The following is a 15,333-nucleotide window of genomic DNA, read 5'->3' on the forward strand; positions in this document are numbered from 1 at the left end:
TTGAGAATGAATTAATTCACAGTGCAAGCAGCTCCAGAGGTCAGGGATGGTTTACTTTATTGCCAAGTAGTCTGAGCACAGGCGTGAAAAAATGAAAAGCTGAACAAGCACCGTACACCCTCCGGGATGGATCAGAGTTCATCTCCTGGGATGAATCAGAGTGATTCTTCTGGGATGGATCTAAGCAATTTTTTCCAGGACAGATTAGAGCAGTTCTTTCTGGATGGATCAGAGCGATTCTTCTGGGACCGATCATAGTAATTCTACCAGGATGGATCATAGTGATTGCTCCGGGACGAATCAGAGCAATTCTTTCAGTTTGGATCAGATCGATTTTTCCAGGATGGATCAGAGCGATTCTTCCGGGAAGAATCAGAGCGATTATTTCAGGACAAATCAGAACGAATATTCGGAGATGAATCAGAGCAATTCTGGGATGAATCAGAGCAATTCTTCAAGGACGGATCAAAGCGATTCTTCCAGGACAGATTATAGTGATTCCTCCTGGATGGATCAGACTGATTCTTCTGGGATGGATCTGAGCAATTTTTCCAGGACAGATTAGAGCAATTCTTTCTGGATGGTTCAGAGCGATTCTTCTGGGATCAATCATAGTAATTCTACCAGGACGGATCATAGTGATTCCTCTAGGACGGATCAGAGCAATTCTTTCAATTTGGATCAGATCGATTTTTCCAGAGAAGAATCAGAGCGATTATTTCGGGACAAATCAGAACGAATATTCCGAGACGAATCAGAGCAATTCTGTGATGAATCGCGACGGATCAAAGCGATTCTTCCAGGACAGATTATAGTGATTCTTCCTGGATGAATCAGACTGATTCTTCTGGCATGGATCAGAGTAATTCTTCCAGGACAGATCAGACGATTCTTCCAGGACAGATCAGAATAATTTTTCCAGGGCGGGTCAGAGCGATTCCTCCAGGACAGATTATAGTGATTTCTCCGGGACAAATCAGAGCAAATCTTCCTGGATGCATCAGAGCAATTCTTCCAGGACGATCATAGTGATTCCTCCTGGACGGATCAGAGTAATTCTTCCAAGACAGATCATAGTGATTCCTCCTGGACAGATCAGAGTGATTCTTCCAATACAGATCATAGTGATTCTTCCGGGACAAATCAGAGTGATTCTTCCAGGCCAGATTATAGCGAATCTTCCTGGACAGATCAGAGCGATTCTTCCAGGCCAGATTATAGCGAATCTTCCTGGATGGATGAGAGCGATTCTTCCAGGACGGATCATAGTGATTCCTCCGGGACGAATCAGAGCAATTCTTTCAGTTTGGATCAGATCTATTTTTCCAGGATGGATCAGATCGATTCTTCAGGGAAGAATCAGAGCGATTATTTCAGGACAAATCAGAACGAATATTTGGAGATGAATCAGAGCAATTCTTCTGGGATGAATCAGAGCGATTGTTCCAGGACGGATCAAAGCGATTCTTGCAGGACAGATTATAGTGATTCCTCCTGGATGGATCAGACTGATTCTTCTGGGATGGATCTGAGTAATTCTTCCAGGACGGATCAGACGATTCTTCCAGGACAGATCAGAATAATTTTTCCAGGACGGATCAGAGCGATTCCTCCAGGACAGATTATAGTGATTCCTCTGGGACAAATCAGAGCCATTCTTCTAGGATGCATCAGAGCCATTCTTCTAGGATGCATCAGAGCAATTCTTCCAGGACGAACATAGTGATTTCCCCTGGACGGATCAGAGTAATTCTTCCAAGACAGATCATAGTGATTCCTCCTGGACAGATCAGAGGGATTCTTCCAAGACAGATCATAGTGATTCCTCCTGGACAGATCAGATGGATTCTTCCAAGAGTGATTCTTCTAATACATCTCATAGTGATTCTTCAGGGACGGATCAGAGTAAATCTTATGGGACAAATCGGAGTGATTCTTCCAGGATGGATCAGAACGATTCTTACAGAACAGATTTTGCTGCAGCTCCACCCCCCCCTTTTTCTTACCTGAACCCAATCTGATCTGACACAGCTGTTTCTCTCCTCATTGGCCTTTGTCTCCTGCTGTTGTCAATCAAATCCGGGGTGAGGCCCGCTGTCCCGTGTCAATGGACACAGCAGCAGGCCTCAGGAGCGAGCACACTTGGGTGCCCCCAGTGAAAGCGGCTTTCTGTGGGAGCCCCTGATGAAGAGGAGGAGCCAGGAGTGCCGCCGGGGGACTCTAGAAGAAGATGATCGGGGCTGCTCAGAGCAGGTAAGTATAGACATGTTTGTTATTAAAAAAAAAAAATTGAAGGTTTACAACCACTTTAAGGCTCTGTGTGTGTCATGTTTCAGAAAATGAGACGATGAGATTGTAGTTGCTGAAATGGAATGTGTCCCTTTAAGTGTTGTATACATTGTATCATTCCCGGCCAGCTATCAGATTGGGTTGTTGGGCTGATTGGGGTCTGTGTGTCATCTATGGCCAAATTCTTCTGACACGGTGACTGAGAGATTTTCTAACTTGGCAGATCGTTGAGGACAGTCCCCTGGGATCCATGTGCCGAGGAATCCTGGATCTGGGCACCTATGACATCAGTAAGTACAACCGACACTTGTTTGCTTCTCAGAAGAATAGATAGATGGATGGATAGCTGGATGGATAGCTAGATATTTGATGGATAGATATTGGGTAGATAGATTGATATTGGATAGATGGATAGATGGATAGATAGATAGATAGATAGATAGATAGATAGATAGATAGATAGATAGATAGATAGATAGATAGATAGATAGATAGATAGATAGATAGATAGATAGATAGATAGATAGATAGATAGATAGATATTGGATAAATAGATGGATAGATAGATAAATAGATATTGGATAGATATATATTGGATAGATATTAAATAGATAGATATTGGATAGATATTAAATAGATAGATATTGGATAGATAGATAGATAGATAGATAGATAGATAGATAGATAGATAGATAGATAGATAGATAGATAGATAGATAGATAGATAATGTATTGTAAATAGTTGATATAGATAATTAGATAAATAATATTTATTTATTACAGATCTATTTATTGCGCCATCATTTTACACAGAGCTTTACTTATATAAATAGATATATAGCATATAAAATATTGTAAATAGTAGATATAGATAAATAGATAAAAATATATATACTCTATTATTGTATATATAACAAATAGATAGAATAAAGGATGAAGTCAATAACCACTTGCGGACCAGCCGCTGTGTATATACTGCGTCAAAGAGGTGCTATTGCGTGAAACGACGCACATGTACGTCGTTTCATTCAATAGCCACTAGATGGCGGAGGCGCGATCACTCCGTGATTGGCTAGCGGAGATGTCAATCAACAGGTTTGGCAGACCCCATGTCCCGCGATCATCCTCGGGGGAGGCAGAACAGCGATCTGCCTATGTAAACAAGGCAGATTGCTGTTCTGCAAGGGGACAAGATGGAGATTTTGTGTTTCTGCTAAGCAGGAACACGGATCTCTGTCTTCCCCCAGTCACTGCAACCCCAGTTAGAAAGCACTTCCTAGGAACACACCTAACCCTTTGATCGCCCCTGATGTTAACCCCTTCCCTTCCAGTGTCATTAGGACAGTGAGAGTGCATTTTCTTTTAGCACTGATCCCTGTATTAGTGTCACTGGTCCCCAAAAAGTGACAAAAATGTCAGTTAGGTGTCCGATCTGTCTGCCAAAATGTCGCAGTTCCGCTAAAAATCGCTGATTGCCACCATTACTAGTAAAAAAATAAAATAAATAAAAATTCCATAAAAATACTGCATCGTTTGTGGACGCTATAACTTTTGCGCAAACTAATCAATATACTCTTATTGGGATTTTTTTTTACCAAAGCTATGTAGCAGAATTCAAATTGGCCTAAATTGAGAAAATTCGATTTTCTTTTGTTTTTTTTTTTATTGGATGTTTTATAGCAGAATGTAAAAAAATGTTGTTTTTTATTTATTTTTTTTTTTTTAGAATTGTCGCTCTTATTTTGTTTGTAGCGCAAAAAATAAATTTTTTTATTTTTATGATCTTTTTTTTATAATTTATGATTTTTAAATTTTTTTTTTGGGGGGGGGGGGGATGTTATATAGCAGAATGTGAAAAATATTGATTTTTTTTCAGAATTGTCGCTTTTTTTTTGTGTATAGCGCAAAAAATAAAAATCGCACAGGTGATCAAATACCACCAAAAGAAAGCTCTATTTGTGGGGAAAAAAAGACATACATTTTTTTTTTGGGGTACACATTGCACGACCACGCAATTATCAGTTAATGTAACGCTGTGCCGAATGGCAAAAAAATGGCCTGGTCATTAAGGGGGGTAAAACCATCCGGGGCTGAAGTGATTAAAGTGATCTAACGGACTTGATGTGGGAAATGTTTGGGAATCGGTGCCAATAGGAGAAATTCATCTTTTTTTTTTTTTTTTTTCAGAGAAACTTCCGCATGGGAAGAACAACAAAATGTACGTCTTGACTCTGGAATCCAAGAACCCCGAGGAACCTTCTGTGGATTTTGCGACTGACAAAGTGGAAGAATTGTTTGAATGGTATAAAAACATTCACCACGTTGTACACCAGAAGGGGGCGCAGGTGAGTGCTGGGAGTTTATTGGAACAGAAAAGTTTTCTGGGTGGGATTTTTCTTCTACCTGACATGGCTGTTGATCTTCTTAGTAAGAACTGCTTGCCCTTTAATAAGATCTAAATGCTGGAGGCGTTTCCTGGGATTCCCAGGCTTGTGATTGGCAGTCACAATGATCACCTGATTGGGGGCCCGTTCTACCAGCTCCTGATCTGTGATTGGTGACAATGTGGTCACAGTGCCGGGGGCATTGATTGAAGGCGCTGTCAGCATAAGCAAGCAGATACATAAAAAATCCCCTTAATGCAGGGATATGCTAACTGTGGCCTTCCAGATGTTGCAGAACTACAAGGCCCATGAGGCATAGCAAGACTGACAGCCACAAGCATGACATCCAGAGGCATAATGGGACTTGTAGTATTGGAACAGGCACAGCTGGAGGGCCACAGTTTGCATATCCCTGCCCTAATGTAATGGCCAACTAAAGGGGCACACATGACCAGCTAACAATGCTGCCACCTACTGCAAGGCATTGGTATAGCATTGTCCCCTTCCAGAAGGAAGCGTTGTTTCCTGCAAGATCTCAAAGTAAGAGATTTTGAAACAATGTCACAAAAATTAATTTGCTTATGAAAAATGTATTCAGACAAGACGCTCATTATATAGGAAAAATATTTTCTGGGTTTAAATGCTCTTTAATGTTCAGTGTGTTGCCCGGTATTCGGCCATCACAGCATGTGACAGAGTGAAGGATCTGCTCGGTTCCTTATTCCCTGGTGGTGAAAGGGTCAAGTGGGATTTTTCCAGGACAGATGAGAACAGTTCTTTCGGGGGCAGGTCAGACCGATTATTCCGAGATAGATCAGAGAGATTCTTCCGGGATGATTTAGAGTGATTTTTCCGGGACGGATCAGAGCGATTCTGCCAGGAGGATTTAGAGTGATTATTCTGGATTAGATCAGAGGGAGTCTTCTGGGACAGATCAGAGCAATGCTTCCAGGATGGATCAGAGTGCTTATTCCAAGAAGGATCGAACTGATTTCTCGGGGACAGATCAGAGTAATTTTTCCAGGATGGATCAGAGCAATTATTCCAGGATGGATCAGAGCGATTTCTCCGGGACAGATCAGAGTGATTCTTCCAGGATGGTTGAGAGCGATTCTTTCAGGACGTTTTGGGAGCAATTCTTTCACAACTGATCAGAGTGATTCTTTCAGGATGGGTCAGAACGATTCTTCCGGACGGATCAGAAGGATTCTTTCGGGACTGGTCAGAGCGATTCTTTTAGGACTGGTCAGAGCGATTCTTTTAGGACTGGTCAGAGCGATTCTTTTAGGACTGGTCAGAGCGATTCTTCCACGACGGATCAGAGCAATTCTTCCAGGACGGGTCAGATTGATTCTTCTCGGTCGGATCAGAGCGATTTTTCCAGGACCGTTTAGAGTCATTCATTCGGGACGGATCAGAGTGATTCTTCCGGGATGCATCAGAGCAATTCTTTCAGGACGGGTCAGAGGGATTATTCCGGGACTGATCGGATCGATTTCTCTGGGATGGATCAGAGTGATTCTTCCAGGACAGGTCAGAGCGATTCTTCTGGGATTAGTTTAGAGTGATTTTTTCAGGACAGATCAGAGCGATTCTTTTGGGACAGATTGGAGCAATTCTTCTGGGATGAATCAGAGTGATTCTACCAGGATGAATCAGAGCGATTTCTCCGGGTCAGATCAGAGTGATTCTTCCAGGACGGGTTTAGAGCGATACTTAAGGACGTTTTGGAGCGATTCTTCCAGTACGGGTCAGAGCAATTCTTCCGGGACCGATCAGAGCGATTTTTCCTGGGGTGGATCAGATTGATTCCTCCGGAACGGATCAGACTGATTCCTCCAGGGGGGATCAAAGTGAATCTTCCAGGATGGATCGGAGTGATTCTTCCAGGATGAATCGGAGTGATTCTTTCAGGATGGATCAGAGCGATTCTTCCAGGATGGATCAGAGCGATTCTTCCAGGATGGATCGGAGTGATTCTTCCAGGATGGATCGGAGTGATTCTTCCAGGATGGATCAGAGCGATTCTTCTGATCTGTCCCAGAAGAATCCATCTCTACAAACATATAGTGTATATTACATTTCCCAAATCTCTGACCGGCTTCAGCTACAAGTAAGAAACTTTGTAACAATGTCACCAAAATTCATCAGCTTAATAAAAATGTATTCAGTGAGGCAAAACGCCAATTATATTGGAGATTCATTTTTGGGTTTACATTCTCTTTGATATTCTTGCATCCAGCTCGTTGCTTGGTGCTCGGCCATCACAGCGTGAAGTGGGAGGGTGAAGGATCTGCTGGGTTCCTTGCTCCCTGGTGGTGAAAGGGTTACAGGAAATGATATTATCTGGTTTTTAATAACCGCCATTACTTTTCAATCATCCCTCCAATGGAAACATCTGGATTTAAGTGACGCTGACATCACCCTCTTGTGCTGATTGCCACCGACAGGAATATTTTACACGGCAATTGGCATATTATACATTTTAAATTGCTCTCTATATTGACTTCAACAACCCGCATACATATTTATGGTTCTAAAGCGCGGCGGTAGAAAAAAAAAGTCACTTTATTTGCAGTTTAATTTTTCAATTTGTGGGTGGATTTTTTTTTTTTATTCTTTATTTTGTATGGCAGGGTTCTTACTTTTCAACAGCCAACAATTAGTATTGCATTACTTAGGTGTTATAGAGGAAATGTCATTAAACTGTCAGGGTTCCTGCAACTTAACTTAAAGGGGTGGAAATTTAAAAAAAAATTCACATAACAATCCGCCCATTGAAAATGCATGTACATTCGTTATGTGAAAATAGGGCAAAAAAAACAAAAAAACAAATGTTATTAACCTACTTCCTGTGTTGCTCATTTACTATTCATTGATTTAAAATGTAAAATACTGCATTTTTCCACTAGATGGAGCTAAGTATCATAAGGGAAGTTCTATGATTCTTAGTGCCATCTAGTGGCCAAATGCAGTATTTTTTTTTTAAATCATCGAAAAATATTTAACCAACAAGAAGACCATCAATGTCCCAGAGCAAGTGGTGGGGGGAGGGGGGGGGGTGTTTACTAAACACGAGTTTCTCTTTTGTTCATTGACAGACACAGCTCCTGGTATTCATAACTATTGGGTTATACTGCCCCCTACAGTAGTAGGACACTAGGCAGAAGAAAATTCTGGCTACACCCATGGGCAGTCCCATGGGGTATACTCCCTCTCTCTGCCTAGTCAGGAGTAAGGACCTAGTTCCTTGCTGGGATCTTTGGTCCTGGCAACATTTTTTAGATAGGAAATTTTTTCCTCCTGGATTTTTCCTGTGAGACCTATCATCAACTGGCAGGCTGGGCGACCGGCTTGATAACTAGATCCAATGGTCACTCCAGTCTGGCCAGCGAGCCCACGCAGACCTCAGCTCCGCGCTAGGTCAGCCGCGACATAGCCCCACTGGAAGGGGGCTGCCCTGCGAATTATACGCCTCGTGAGGTCGCATATGATCGGGTCTTGGCCCGAGTCGCTGCGTTCCTCCTGGCCGACAGCCCCCCATTTCGATTGGAGAGGGGTTCTGTCTGGAGTGGTGCCCAACTGGTTTCTGGTATGGTGAGTAGCTGTCCCCCCTCTCCCCCTGGAGTATTTTGGGGTAGACGTGGGCCCCACCTTGGGACAGTCGGACCCCCGGGTTCCATTCCTTCCCGCAAGCAGTAGGTCCCCCCCCCCTTGCTGAGTCCCTCATCCTGATCCCCCTTCCACATACGCTGGGGCTGTTTGGGTGGTCCAGCCACTTTCCAGGGGTGGGGGCAGGGCGCTGACTGGCGATGAGGGCCGGGGGTGCTGCTGATCAGATGGACGACCAGACGATTGACTGTGCGGTGGGGTTGTACCTGGCAGGGGCTACTCTCTGGATCTGTCCTTGAGGCCTGGTCTCCCAATCCAAGGTCCCTGTATGCCTCGTGGTGCCGTGCGGGGCCGCCATTTTTTTGTAACCTGTGTGTTCTATACACAGTGACCATGTTTGTATACTCCGGCGGCCATTTTGCTATGGTTTGCTCCTTCCTCTGGACAAAGTCCAAAAATTGCAGGCTGCATTTCGCCTCCTGCTGTCCAACAGATGGTCGTCCCTCTGGACTTGCATGCGGGTGTCTACCTTCGACTCGGTTCCGTTTGCACAGTTCCATATGAGTTCCTTGCAAAGGGAGATTCTGACCAAATGGGACAAGACTCCCTAGTCTCTGGAAAATCAGATCCAGGCTAAATCGGGGAACGAGGGAATCCTTGATGTGGTGGCTTTGTTCCTTGGCGCATCGGCTGGTAAAAATCCTTCCTCCCCTTGTATTGGACAGTGGTCACCATGGATGCCAGCCCGTCCGGCTGGGGAGGCGTCCTCGGCAAGCATTCTGCTCGGGGGATCTGGACGCTGGAAGAAGCCAGACTACCGATCAATGTCTTGGAACTCCGAGCGTTTAGACTGTGTCTGGATCATTTGACGGATCGTCTTCAGGGTTGTCCAGTGCACATTCAATCGGACAATGCCATGGCTCTTGTCAATCATCAAGGGGGCACAAGAAGTGTCCTGGTGGCTCTGGAGGTAGCCGGCATTCTGAGGTGGGCAGAACGGTTCGTTCCAGTCCTCTCCACAGTACACATTCCCGGGGTGGAAAATTGGCAGGCGGATTATCTCAGCCGGCAGGCGTTGGACCACGGGGAGTGGTCCCTTCATCTGGAGGTGTTTCATCAGCTATGTGTCCGATGGGGCATCCCCGAGGTGGATCTTTGGCGTCTCGGCTTAACAGAAAGGGGCAGAGGTTTGTGGCTCAGTCAAGGGATCCTCTGGCTGATGCCACAGATGCCCAGGTTGCTCCGTGGGGTCAGTATTAGCTGATTTATGCCATTCCTCCTCTCAAGCTTCTGCCCAAAATTATATGCAGTATATATCGAGGCAGAAGAAATTCTGTTTATCTTAGTGGTTTCAGACTGACCTCGCTGGGCTTAGTACGCTGATCTGGTGGGGCTGGTCGCCGACATTCCTTGGAAGCTTACTCTCAGGGAGGATCTTCTGTCCCAAGGACCGATCCTCAATCCTGCTTTACTGTCATTGGCTTTGACGGCTTGGCTGTTGAATGCCAGGTGCTGAAGGATACGGGTTTATCTGAGTCGGGGATTCCTACCTTGTTGAAAGCTAGGAAATCTACTTCTAGGAAGATCTACCATCGTATGTGGAAGACATACATTACGTGGTGTGACTCTCTTGGGGTTCCTCCTCGATCCTTCTCGGTGACTTGGATCTTAACCTTCCTTCAACGGGGGGTTGAACAGAAATTGGCCTTAAGTACCATTAAGGGCCAGGCGTCGGCTTTGGTGGTCTTCTTCCAACGACCTTTGGCCACACACTCCCCGGTGCGTACCTTTCCTCAGTGTGTCCGACATTTGGTTCTTCCAATGCTGGCTCCATTGCCCCCTTGGGATCTTAATTTGGTGCTTTCAGCTCTGTAGAAGCCTCCTTTTGAAACTATTTGGGAGATTCCCCTGCTTATATTGTCTCAGAAGGTGGCCTTTTTAGTGGCTATCACTTCTGCGCACAGGGTGTTTGGCGTTATCATGTTGTTCACCTTACCTGGTGGTTCTTCGCCCCTGTCCGTCGTTCTTTCCAAAGGTTGTCTCTGACTTTTATTTGAATGAAGACATTGTGTTGCCTTCCCTGTGTCCCAGGCCTAAACATCCGAAGGAAATTGCCTTGGATGCCTTGGATGTGGTCCAGGCAATTAGGGTGCACCTGCGGAGTCTTTCAGGAAGTCAGACTCTCTATTTGTGTCCACGGATAGACCTTGGAAAGGGTTGTCCGCTTCCTTTGCGACCATTTCCAGATGGATCAGATAGACGGTGATTCAGGCCTATTCCATCAGGGGTCAGGTTCTTCCTTTCCCTGTCAAGGTGCACTCTACTAAGGCGCTTAGTGCCTCCTGGGCTTCCGTCATCAGGCGTCAGTGACGCAGGTTTGGAAGGCGGCCACCTGGTCGTCAGTGCACACTTTTACAATGTTTTATAAAGTGGATGTGTTGGCATCTGCGGATGCTTCCTTTGGCTGCAAGGTTTTGAAGGCTGCTGTTTGAAGACCTGGTCCTCTTTGAGGGTGTATTGTTTTTTTCAGGTGGGCTCCAGTTGTTTGGTTGAGCCCTTGTTGCCTGGTTGGCTAATGTTCAGCCTTGGGAAATGTTTTGATTGTTCCCATCCCTCATGTTTAACACTGCTTTGGGACGCCCCAATGGTTATGAATACCAGGAGCTGTGTCTGTCAATGAACAAAAGAGAAAATGCGATTTTTGACCGTAAAATCCATTTCTCGGATGTTCATTGACGGACACAGCACCCACCCCTCTGTGGAGTTAAAATTTTCCTGACACTGCTTGTTACAAAACTGGGTGGCTATAGCAGAGAGAGGGAGTATAACTCCATGGGTGTAGCCAGAACTTTTTTCTGCCTAATGTCCTGCTCCTGTAGGGGACAGTATAACCCAATGGTTATGAATACCAGGAGCTGTGTCCATCAATGAACAACAGAGAAATGGGTTTTACGGTAAGTCAAAAATCCAATTTTTCATAGGTGGAATAAATAATTACTTGACCCTGATGACTTGCATTCTGCAGATCAACCGTCCCCCCGTCCCCTCCCGACATAGAAGATAGGGCGCTATTTTTTCTCACTGACACTAATGATGGGAAACTATTCCTCCCACTGACACCAATGATGGGGCACTATTCCTCCCACTGACACCAACAATGGGGCACCATTCCTGCCATCAAAACTAACAATAGCACAGGATCCTACCAGTGACATAAATGATGGGGCACGATTCATCCCACTGACACCAATGATGGAACACTATTCCTCCTACTCACACAAATGATGGGGCACCATTCCTGCAATTTACACCAATAATGGGGCACTATTACTTTCACTGACACCAATGATGCGGCACTAATCCTCCCACTGACCCCATTGATGGGGCACTATTCCTCTCACTGACACCAATTATGGGGCACTATTCCTCCCACTGACACCAACGATGGGGCTCTATTCCTCCCACTGACACCAATGATGGGGCACTATTCCTCCCACTGACACCAACGATGGGGCTCTATTCCTCCCACTGACACCAATTATGGGGCACTATTCCTCCCACTGACACCAATGATGGGGCTCTATTCCTCCCACTGACACCAATGATGGGACACTATTCCTCCCACTGACACCAATGATGGGGCACTATTCCTCCCACTGACACCAATGATGGGGCACTATTCCTCCCACTGACACCAATGATGGGGCACTATTCCTCCCACTGACACCAATGATGGGGCACTATTCCTTCCACGGACATCAATGATAGGGCACTATTCTTCCCACGGACACCAACGATGGGGCACTATTCCTCCCTCTGACACCAACGATGGGGCACTATTCCTCCCACTGACACCAATGATGGGTCACTATTCCTCCTACTGACACCAATGATGGGTCACTATTCCTCCTACTGACACCAATGATGGGTCACTATTCCTCCCACTGACACCAATGATGGGTCACTATTCCTCCCACTGACACCAGGTATGGGGCACTCTTCCCCTCACATTGGAGACCCATGAGCTGTAAAACCGCCTCTGTGAGAGGAAAATTATAGGAAATCTCCTGGAGGCATCAGACAGCAGCCTGGAAGAGGTTCACACCATCCAACACAGAAATGTTTTAGCTTGTGTTCCCCTTTAGTTCAGATTTCTATGTATATCTCTTAGGGCTTTTATTAATGATCTTTACAATTGGTGTCACTAAAAGTCCCAGCATGCTTTGCCAGTAATAAGGATATATAGAACATGTTCTAATTTTCGGCATCCTTGTTAATCTGCCGTACTTCACTAGATGTCCATGTGTGATCTCCTGGCATTTCCCGCAGGGTCCGATAACCCCGGAGGTGCCACCATCCTTTTTCCACTAGAGTCAGATGTGAGCTTTCCCCTAATGATACATTGTTTTATCATCGTTTACTTGTTTCATTAGGATTTTTTTTATATCTAATTAGTTAATGAAGCAATGATAAATTTCCTCCAACGTGTCCCATATATGTCGTCATTTGTCTCCTGTGATCTCCCTCCAGGACTTCTTCATCAAGACGTGGGAGAAGAATCAGGTCATTGCCAGAGAGCTGTCCGACCTGGTGATTTACTGCAAGCCCATCAGTGAAGGCAAAGACAACCTAGGTACGGCCGCGGTGGGAATAGACACAGTCACACAACCGCAATCTTCCTCTCCTAGAGCGTGCAAAAATTAAAGCTGGACTCCGGGCACAAAAAAACTTCCACTTAACCACTTTTGCACCGGAAGGATTCCCCCCCCCCCCCCCCCTTAATGACCAGGCAATTTTTTGCGATTCGACACTGCGTTACTTTAACGGACAATTGTGCGGTCGTGCGACGCTGTACCCAAATAAAATTGCCCAGAAACAGAGCTTTCTTTTGGTGGTATTTGATCACCTGTGCGATTTTTATTTTTTGCGCTATAAACAAAAAAAGAAGCGACAACTCTGAAAAAAAAAAAAAAAAAACAATATTTTTTACTTTCTGCTGTAAAACATTTGCCCCAAAAAATTTTTTCGTCATTTTAGGCCATTTTTTTGGTAATGATAAAATATGGTGCAGCGCTAAAAAAATATACACACATATAAACATGTATAATATCTAACATATCAATGTTGAGTATATAATGTATATTATAAAGAGTCCATTAAAGTCCGCAGAGATTTGGCAGATCTCCAGTGCAAGAAAGATGAGTTTAACCACTTAAGCCCCGAAAGATTTTACCCCCTTCCTGACCAGGGCCTATTTTGCGATTCGGCACTGCGTGACTTTAACGGGCAAATGCGCGGTCGTGCGATGCTGTACCTAAACGAATTTGACGTCCTTTTTTTCCCACAAACAGAGCTTTCTTTTGGTGGTATTTGATCACCTGTGCGATTTTTTGATCATGCGCTATAAACAAAAAAAGAGCGCCAATTTTGCAAAAATAACAATATTTTTCACATTTTTTTATATGAAATTCCCCAAAAAAAATGTAAAAATCTAAATTTTTTAACATTTTAGGCCAATTTGTTTTATGCTACATATGTTTGGTAAAAAAAATCGCAAAAAGCGTATTTTGATTGGTTTGCGCAAAAGTTATTGCGTTTACTAACTAAGGGAAAGATTTTTGTCATTTTTGTTGGTTTTTTTTTTTTACGTGTAATGGCGGTGATCTGCGATTTTTGTATTTTTTGCAGTACTGCGACATTGCGGCGGACAGATCGGACCCTTGACTGCCATTTTTGACACTTTTGGGGGTACCAGTGACATTACTGCAGTAATCAGTGCTATACATATGCACTGTTACTGTAAAATGACACTGGCAGTGAAGGGGTTAACTTTTTTGAGAGGGAGGGGTTATGTGTGTCCCTAGGGGCGTGATTCTAACTGTGATTGGCTGTGGCTTGAGGTGCAGGAACAGTGATCAAAGGTCCTACATAGTAGAACCATATGATCGCTATTCTTACACAGGGGAGAATGACAGACAGCTTGTTTACATCAGCCGCCTGTCTTTATCCCGCTCTAACGGATGATCGCGAGTGACCGGCGGACATCGTGTCCGCCGGGCACACGCGCGGGGGGGTCCGTGACCACGCGGGAGCGCGCTCGCTCCCTAGACCCTCACAGGCTAGCGACGTAGCCCTACGTCGCTTTGCCTGTGAGGGGCTGACTGCCGACTTAAATAGTCGTGCGGCGGTTGGCAAGCGGTTAAACACTACATGAAACGTGATTCCTTCACCATAGTGTATTAAAGCCTCTCACCTCCATCATTCGACCACTAGGGGTCACTAAGCCTTTAAGATATCAATGAAGATAGCCAGAGGACCACCGTCAGTACATGATCTCCAAGACCACAGATGGACGCCAAAACTATCATCCCATAAAATACAGAAAGAGATCTAATGCTCTCCGTTTCAACATAAACGTTATTAAAAGTATATAAGGTTCAACTCACATGGATGGCACTGTCACAGTGCTCAATGCAGGCATGTACAAGCTGGTAGCATACATCGGAGCGCCACGGGTGACGTCAGACTCCTCCTCCTGTACGCGTTACGTCAGTGGGCGTGACTTCGTCAGCGGGGTAAGGAGAAAGACCGCACCCACTCCTATTTGTAGTCATCTCCTAGCAACCAGACGCTATACTTGATACAGGAAATGAGGGAGGAACACCAAGCGCTCCACCCCCCTGCCGGGAACCAGCTCTGCATCCTGTAGACACCGGATATCAACATATAGGCTGGCTATTCAGAACGTGCAGGGGCTTTAAACACGGATAAACTCCCTCACACTCAAATGAACTTACACTTAACATGCAAACATTAAAAAGCACTCCCAAATCCTGCTTAAATAATGAGATTGCCAATAACTGTAGCTGCTTACCAGACGCAATAAAAAATATACATTTTAAGAAAAACTTTTTTTAAAGGTCACAAAACCGCAGGAGTATGACGTCTATCCGCAGAGCTCCGAGTTGAATTGCATTAAATTTCCTAATAAAACCTATACACCATTTTAATATACCATATAGTATCAAAATTTTAACACAAAAATATA

General features: G+C 44.7%; 1 protein-coding gene across 5 annotated transcripts in view; it reads left to right on the plus strand.

Moving 5' to 3' along the window:
• Positions 1–15,333, plus strand: part of PLCG2 (phospholipase C gamma 2) — a 237,264-nt gene that overhangs the window by 174,444 nt on the left and 47,487 nt on the right. For all 5 annotated transcript variants that reach the window (XM_082269676.1, XM_082269679.1, XM_082269680.1 and 2 more), the window contains exons 24-26: positions 2,513–2,579; positions 4,477–4,634; positions 12,816–12,918. In XM_082269676.1, the coding sequence (XP_082125802.1) occupies positions 2,513–2,579; positions 4,477–4,634; positions 12,816–12,918 (328 nt within the window). The remainder of the gene's footprint in view (positions 1–2,512; positions 2,580–4,476; positions 4,635–12,815; positions 12,919–15,333) is intronic.

This window comes from Pelophylax lessonae (assembly GCF_965119305.1).
Source record: "Pelophylax lessonae genome assembly, chromosome: 10".
Lineage (NCBI taxonomy): Eukaryota > Metazoa > Chordata > Amphibia > Anura > Ranidae > Pelophylax > Pelophylax lessonae.